An 8911-nucleotide genomic window follows, 5' to 3' on the forward strand; every position below is an offset into this window, starting at 1 on the left:
TATGTAGCGAGGTGCTTAGGTGAGTTTATGATCATGTCAGTCAGTAAATGATGGACAGAGTACGGAGTGATGGGTGGTGATGATGATGATGATGATGGTGATGTTGGGTTTGAAGAGGCATGGCTCTGCTCCCAGGTTTCTGTTTCCTCGGTGCGGACGGGGAGCTGGAGACGGCGGCTGAAGAGGTGGAGCCCTGCAGTGAACATGTCTCAGGACTGGGGGATCTGTCGCTTCTGTAAGTAGAAGAAAATAAAGGGCAACACTGAAAGTGTGTTCGACCATAAACAGGCTGAGCTACGTTATTAAGGCTTTATTAAAGTCAGCGCTGTGTCGTTTGCACACGAGTTGATTTACGGTTTACGAGTCGGCTCGATGATTCGGCTCTTTTTGGTCCAATTCTAGAAGCGACTCACTGTGCACAGCTGTAGACCAAACAAATCACATGGATAGATATCCCCTCATCGTGGGATCCCCTCATCCCTGACACCTGTTCTTTATGGAGGCCGTTCATCTCTGCTCTTGTCCTCTTGATTGATCTATTTTTGCCTTTAGACTTCAACTAATAACACACACGTTTTAGTATTTCGTTAAATAAACCGTGTAAAAGCTTCTGCTAAAAAACAATCGTGAATTGAGGTGATTTTGGAGGAAAGCTGGCACTGCTACCGTTACTGGTGAGCATCAGCAGCTGATCTGAGTCACTGAACAGAGCAGGAATGCCCCTAACCACAGTCTGGTCAGTTCAGATGACTAACCATTCCAGGGCTCCCTCCTGAAAGTTCCCGTTAACCACTAAATGACTGGAAGTAACTTCCCGAAACATAACTGACTCCTCCCTGGAAACATCCTAAGAAGCACAAGTTGGATGAAGCTGAGGCTGAGGCATAGTTTGTGTGGTCGTATTAAAATCATATAGAACAAGCCATTGTTTTATTTATCCACCTCTATTACACTCTAAAAACCCATTAACAGCAGATGTAACTCACCTAGAGTGTGTGCTCAGAGACAGCGTGTTGATTGAGACCTAGGTATCGTGTCTCTGTTGGGATTATGAACACACACGTGTTGTTTCTGCACAGTACGCACTAATATCTCTGTTATTAGGACAACAGAAGAAAGGTAAAAGGCGCCACAGGTAACACCACTACCTGCCAGTAAGCTACCACACCATGTGGGGGAACAGGGTTCAATTCCTAGTCTGGGTGACTATGCTGTGGTACACCAATAAGAGTCCTATTACTACACTGGCCCACCTCTGTAATATGAGTAATCTTGTAAGTCGCTCTGGAGAAGAGCATCAGCTAAATGCTGTAAATGTGAAATGATTGCTAGGGACAAGAAATGAGGATCTTGTGACTCTCTGTTTAATCACCAGACATTTGGGGCTGCCGCGATTAGTCTATGTAATCAATGACCAATCAATGATGCTGAAAATGCATCAACATCAATAAATTTATCAGATGTATCGCTTTAAAAATTATTATTCATATGAATTTAGCTTTTTAAATTTCTAAAAACGAACGTAACTGTTGCTTGCATGCTGACGGCTGCAGCAGAATAAGATGTTTCTAAAACTTTCCAAAGGCCCAAGGCGTGGGAGGTAGGCACAACTGTGCACAGGGCATAGTTTCGATGGCACACCACAGCAGCTCTAGCGCGATGCTATGGGTGCTATTCTAGGTGATGGATGGCCAGAAACAGCAAAACCACCACCAGCTTTTAAAATTCTTGCACTTGCAGCCACTAAATACACTCATTATCATTGCCATGAAGTCAGCTGTCTGCTGCCTTACAATCTGCTGTGAATAAGTGATCAGGAGGAAATGTTTGGGGTAGAATCTGGGCTTTTACGTTAATTAACAGTAAAAGTGTATGATCGTGCGCTTTGGGCTTGATGGGAATAACGTTATCTAGTTTATTTCTGCCATCATTTTATGCACATTTCTGATACTTGTGCAATTTGGTTTTGTGGTGCATTTGTACTGGAGTGACTTTAAAATTCAGTACAAAAAGCAGAATATTCTGCTTTGTAAACCAGAAGCTTTTGTGTTTGCTGTCCCTTCTGGAAAGATTTGATCTAACAGACACAATTTACCCACCTGTACAGCCACCTGGTTGTCAAACAGCTTCCACTGGCTCCCTTTGGGACAGTGGTGGCTCAGCGGTTAGAGCGCCGGGATATCGATAACAGGGTTGTGGGTTTGATTCCCGGGCTCGTACACGCACACACAGAGCGGTCGGCAGCCAACTCCAGCGCCCGGGGAGCAAGGCCACTGTTGGGCCTTGCTCAAGGGCCCAACAGTGGCCTTGCTCCCCGGGCGCTGGAGTTGGCTGCCCACCGCTCTGTGTGTGCGTGTACTCACTGCCCCTAACACGTGTGTGTGTGAGTGTGTGTTCACTACCAGATGAGTTAAATGCGGAGGACACATTTCGCTGTACACCGCACAGTGACAAATACGTGCACCTTTTTCCGTACCAACTGGGCTACACTATGTGAGCCATCAGCTAAGAGCTCAAATGAGCCATCTACAAAAGCAATACGTTCAGAAAATCAATAGGAGGCTCACTGCAATTGTGTGGTTGGCCATGGCCCACAGTAGCCAGTAGATATGTTTATGTATATGTTTATTCAAGCAAGAGACTTTTTACAGTACAGGCAGTCGAATGAGAGGTCCAGCATAGGGAAACTGGAAGGCACATTAAGGATCAAGCTGAGTCTCGCTACAGTGGTGGGGACAGTGGCCCAAGAGGAGGTGTAAGCGGGGAGTGGGGGGTTTTGCAACATGCATGCCAGGTGATAGGGATATACCAACAGGGAGTATAGACATGATGTTAACATGCGCAAGACCAGAAGATCTCTTGGTCTGAGATGTGGCTGGCAGACCTTTCCTGCATTAAGTTCCTAATCCAGTCTGTCAATAACATCCAACCTCTTTAGATGGGGACAAGTCGACTCAACAGCATGTCCCTTCTACCATAGATGAGGAGCACTATGTGAAACTCACTGCTATTGCTGACAACCTCTGCAGCACCAAGGACCGGTTTTAGCGCCTACAACCAGCAAGGCTGGCAGTGGCAAGAAGCCCCAGCTCTAGCCGAATAAAGGAACAGGGATTTTTGGAGAAGTCCTGATGAGTTTTTAACCTTGGGATGTTGCCTTAACTTTTACAGCATTCCATTACATTGTATTATGGGCTGGACAGAGTGCTAGCTGAATAGCCGACTTACACCGTAATACAATCAGCAGCGTTTTCATCATGATGAAAGGAGCTTGATAACTGGGATGCTAATATTTGTGGAATGCTTCATATATTAGCTTTCCTCTTTTTCAGTACCTATTGTGATCGTACTGGTCATAGTCTTCAGCGTCAACGGATATGAAGACGATCCACTTTTTGAATGCTTGCAAGACCCTGACTATGATGAACTTTATAAGATAATGAACCAAGGTCTTCCCCCTGCCAAGACCCCTCACAGTGTGGCTATCATCGGTGGAGGCATTGCTGGACTTACTGCAGCTAAGATTCTGGAGGATGCTGGACATAAGGTACGGTATCTGCTTAAGTTCAATTTGTTGTATCGCAGACAGTTCCTGAAGCTCACACGTGTCACAGGATGCTTTTGTATGTTACCTGAATGCTTACCTGTTACCCATGTGAATCTTTAGGTTACAATCATAGAAGCAAGTGATCGTCTAGGTGGAAGAATTCAGACACACAGGATGAAAAAGGAGGGCTGGTATGCCGAACTTGGTGCCATGAGGATCCCATGGTTTCACAAGTGAGTTAAAGTTATTAAATGGTAAAGAGTGTGACTGGTCTATAGTGCCTGCTGACTAACTAGCTGTAATGTAATTACCTGTTAAACCAAACCTTTCTAGTGATATATTGATCCGACACTAGTTACTGAGTTTAACCCAAAGCCATCTTAGCTACACTAAATGGAGAAAACTATTGGGACATCTAGATTTTATGGCATCCTGTTCTAAATCCATAGGCATTAATATGGAGTTGGTGCCCTCAGCTATAACAGCAGGTTTTGAACTTATTCAATTTATAGTTATTGAGTTGGCAGAGCACTGGTGACTTTTATGAGCTATGCACTGGCTGCTGTGTTCCTGTGGTTCCTAAATGGTTCCACTGTTCCACCCATTCTTTTACAAATGTTTGTAAAGGTAGACTGATCATATACATCTCTGGCAATGGGCCCGAGTGAAACACTTGAATTCAATTATTAAGAGCTCACACTTTCAAAACAGCATGGTGATAAACTATGGCAAACATAAACATTAAAATACACTAATCAGTTTACTGCTCTCACTCACAAAAGACACATAATTGTTCAGGTTTCACCATTAATGGAATGTTCAGCTTAGCTGGAATGGAGATTCTGCTTGGATTCCTGCAAAGTTTTCACACTTAAGCACACCGTCTTCAACACACCAGCTAGATGCCAGGTTTAGTAGGACTCTTGTTCTTGTTTCCAAACCCCTGAACCACAAACTGAGAACAGGAATGGACCTCAAATGTAGAACAAAGAGCAGAATGAGCCACCAACCCTGCGCCGCACTATATATATATATATATATATATTTATATATTACCAGCATGTAACGAGGCATACTCAAGACAAAGATCGAGATCATCCTTAAGTGTAGGCTGGGTTGGACTGGTTGTCACAACTCTCTGCATCCCTCTGGTGGTGGCACTGTGTCTGGCCACAGACTTGTTCACAGTGTTCTGTCTATAAGTCAGTGGAGAACACAAAATAAGAAACATCAGGACTAAAGCGTTAATAAAAAAAATACTGTATGATTTTTTTTTACTTTTTAATGACAAATCAAAAAAGATGACATAAACTTTGCATTCACATATTAATACTGAGACAAACTGGATAAAAGAAGGAAAGTGTCTCATTGGGATTTTGTCTAAATCTAACTCTGGGCCTTTAAATCAGAGTAAACTTGGTCTCACACAAAGAAGATTCCCAAAGACCTCAGAACAGAAGGTTGTCTCCAAGGTTCCACTTAACTACAATCAGAGGCATGTAAAAAAAGTGGCAAAGAACAGCATCTAAAAACACCAACTGCAGGTCTCTCTTGCCACAGCTAAGGTCAGTGTTAATGGCTCAGCTCAACCTAAGAAAAACATTGGGCACAAGTGGGAACCATGGGAGAAAAGCACAACCTCTGCTAACCAAGATGATTATAAATGCTTGAATCAAATGCTCTTTACAAACCTGCATGATCCTCCTGAGTTCTGTAACAAAGTGTAAAGGACAGATAATCGTAAAGTGCAGTTTTCTGGCTGACGTTGGCCCTGTAGAAAACCAAACACTGCTTTTAATAACCTTATAAAATCTGTGAAGCATGGTGGTGGTAGTAGGATGCTTTGCTTCCCTTCAGAGTCAACTATGAATTTTGGGTAAAATGGCCTAGTCAAAGTCCCCACCTAAACCCTATTGAAGAACCTGAAACATGTGTTTAATGCTCTGTCTGTTAATGTCACTCTCCTAAAGCACTTCCATGGCACTGTATTACTGTCACCACAGGTTACAACAGGGCATGTTTCCATTTTTTTAACTGCTAAATGAAGTACCGCCTTGCTACTAATGTAACTATCAATGCTCCCGATGCTAGGATGGTAAGGACCTTACCGTGTCTCCTCCGATACATGCAAAGCCAGCCACTACCACTTTTCAAGCTGCTGCCAAAGCAGCTTCACCAGGCAGCCGACACACTTGAAGAAAAGCATGGGGTCCCCAGCCCTACCACACCAGCTAACAGATGCCTGTGCTGGCCAACATCACTTTTAGAGTGATGAAGAGAGAGAGCACCATCTACTCACCTGAAGACAGCACTGTGAATTGTGCCCTCTCAGATTCCAGATGCCGATGGCAAAGTGGCATGGCTTGAGATTCTAAATATTGAAAGAGAAGTTGCATGTATTATTTATTCATGCAGGGTTTAGTTAAAAGCTCAGTCAGATTTCAAAACCACCTTCGCCTTATTTCCTTTCCAGGATCCTCATGTCATTTGTGTCAAAGATGGGCCTGAAGCTGAACCCTTTTATTGAAGAAAACATTAATACTTACTATTATATCAATGGCTTGCTTGAGAAAACCTACACCGTGAAGGAAAATCCAGATGTGCTGAACTACTCCGTAGATGCTCACGAGAAGGGGAAATCAGCCAGTCAGCTTTTTGACATGACATTGTGGAAGGTCAGTAACTGGTAATTGGTATCAGAGAGCAATTTGCAAAACTACTGAAGAGTCGACAACTCTACATTCTTGAGACATTATTATGACTGAAACTGATCTTCCTTGTATGTCTAGATTAGAGATGATGTGAAAAAATTAGGCTGCAATAAGACGATAGAGAAGTATGATTCATATTCCGTAAAGGTAATAAAACCTAATCATTTTATTCTCTTCTGATTTTAAAACGAATGTTTGCTGCCAGTTTAGAAGTGAACTGATTTCTGTTTGGCTGCACAGGAGTACTTAGTGAAGGAGGGTAACCTGAGTCGAGAAGCTTTGCGTATGATTGGAGACATTCTTAATGAGAACAGCTTCTTTTACACTGGTCTGACAGAGACCCTCTACATCCAGTCAGATATCAACGACGATACTAAGTGAGTATACTGTAATACTACTGTAAGTAAGTATACTCTTTATAGCTTAATTTTCGTTTTCTGAAGTTATCCTGAAAAGCTGCTTATCTACTCTGTATTTAATAACCTTCACATTGCTATAACACTGCACAGAAAGTTTGTGTAATGTGTGTAATTGCAGATTAGAGACATAATTAGCTAAGCATACCTAATCTTAGTGAATCATGTGTCTAGTTGGACCGTGAGCAGGTAAGCTTACTAGTTAGCATTTTAAGAAATGGAGTTAGATATAATAATGTTAATAATGAAAAAAAATGCGATGAAGGATAAATAAAAAAACATGGGGTGCATTAGAGGAAGGAGGAGGAGTATTTAAAAAGAAGAAAGAGCTGGGAGAAGAAAATGAGGAGCAGAGATAGAGGAACAGTATTCCATAACTCAGTGGCCATCTGCCCCCAAAATAACCAGTTAATAGTCTGGATCCACCAAGATACCAACACCAGAAGACCTACAGAAGCTACAGAGCCACAGAAGAAGCTTTAACAGGCAGACCATCTAGGTGAATTCCAACATATTTTGTAACCCAGGCTTTAGCACTGAGAAGCACTTCAGTTTTGTCAGTGTTGAGTTTTATGAAATTTGACTTCATACACTAATTAATGTCATAGATACATAGTAGTAGGGCAGGGGGGAAGGAATTAGTTATGAGAATATGAGAATATGAATATCAGAATATGAAAAGAAATTGAGGATGGATACAGATGATTATCCCAAGAAGTAGCATGTAAATAACAAAAAAGAGGGGCCAAGCACTGACCCCTGGGGAACACCTTATGTAACAGTATTAGTTAGATGTATTAGATTGCTGCAAGAAAATTGTATCTCCAAGTAATGTGGAAATTAAACCAATTGAGAGTCAAATTGGTAATGCCAGTGTCAAATAGACAAGTGAGAAGTACACAATATGTCCAAATGTTTGTGGACACTCCTTCTAATGAATGCATTTTATACTGCTAATTTAAGTACTTAAATCTTACCAAACTGCCACCTGTAATTGGATAATGGACTATCTGGTCACCCATACAATATGATGTAAGCATTGGTCTGAGTTCTTTTTCAAAGTGCACCTTTGCACACATTTACTCTAGAATTCAATTCAGCAGATAATTGTTGTTGGTGAAACACATACCTACTTCTTTTTATCACTGAATCTCTTTCAGGTATTATGAAATTCCAGGTGGCATGGATCAAATACCCAAAACATTTTATGATGTACTCAATGCGACAATACTCCTTAGATCAAAGGTCAGACGCATTACTCAAACCGAGAGCAATGTGACAGTTTCGTATCAAGACTGGCGCAACCTCTCCACTTTGACCAACTTCACCTTCGACTACGTCTTGGTGACGACTACAGCCAAAGCCTCACTGTTCATTGATTTCCAGCCTCCTCTGTCAGTCCGGAAGATGGAGGCTCTGCGCTCAGTGCACTATGCCAGCTCCACCAAGGTTGTGCTGAGCTTCACCGAGAGGTTCTGGGAGAAACAAGGCATCAAGGGTGGGAGAAGCGTCACAGATATGCCTTCACGATTCATTTACTATCCCAGCCATAGCTTCCCTGGGACAGCAGGGGGCGTTCTGCTGGCATCCTACACTTGCTCTGACGATTCCACACTGTTCCAGGGAGTCCCGGATGATGAGCTGATGGCCATGGTACTGAATGACTTGGTGAAGATTCATGGGGAAGGCATCCGGCAGCTCTGCACTGGAGGTGTTGTAAAGAAGTGGGCGCTGGATCCTTACAGCCATGGAGCCTTTGCCATCTACACTCCCTACCAGCAGACTCAGTATGCTAAGGATCTATTCCAGAAAGAGGGGAGGATTCATTTCGCCGGAGAGCATACGGCCATGCCTCATGGCTGGATTGAGACGGCCATGAAGTCTGCTATTAGAGCTGCTAAGAACATTAACAGTATTGACGGATAAAAATAAGGAAGAACGAGAAACTGGTGAACCATTGGTGCTTTTATAACAGTGGTTTAAAAGGCTACACAATTTTAAAGATGAACTCCAGTGTCACATTTCATTTGTTAGCTAAACAATTTCATCTGTTATGCTCTATGAAATACTGATTTTAAAAGTAGCGTTGAAACACAGCCATGAAATGCAGCCATGTGTCCGTTTGAGGCCGGATTTAGTTTATTCAGGTAAGTCAATGACTCCAGTGTATGAAAATCTGTTGGCATTTTATACCACTGTAAGATTATTATCAAATTATCACCATTATAAAAATTATC

General features: G+C 42.4%; 1 protein-coding gene across 1 annotated transcript; it reads left to right on the forward strand.

Moving 5' to 3' along the window:
- Positions 1-204: 204 nt before the first annotated feature.
- il4i1 (interleukin 4 induced 1) lies at positions 205-8668 on the forward strand. Its single transcript, XM_072691190.1, has 7 exons — positions 205-235; positions 3333-3547; positions 3668-3780; positions 6021-6222; positions 6337-6405; positions 6499-6635; positions 7835-8668. Exons 1-7 carry the CDS (start codon positions 205-207, stop codon positions 8598-8600), a joined length of 1533 nt encoding a protein of 510 aa, XP_072547291.1. The 3' UTR covers positions 8601-8668.
- The last annotated feature ends 243 nt before the right edge of the window (positions 8669-8911 follow it).

Source organism: Salminus brasiliensis, chromosome 11 (genome assembly GCF_030463535.1).
Source record: "Salminus brasiliensis chromosome 11, fSalBra1.hap2, whole genome shotgun sequence".
Classification (NCBI taxonomy): Eukaryota; Metazoa; Chordata; class Actinopteri; order Characiformes; family Bryconidae; genus Salminus; species Salminus brasiliensis.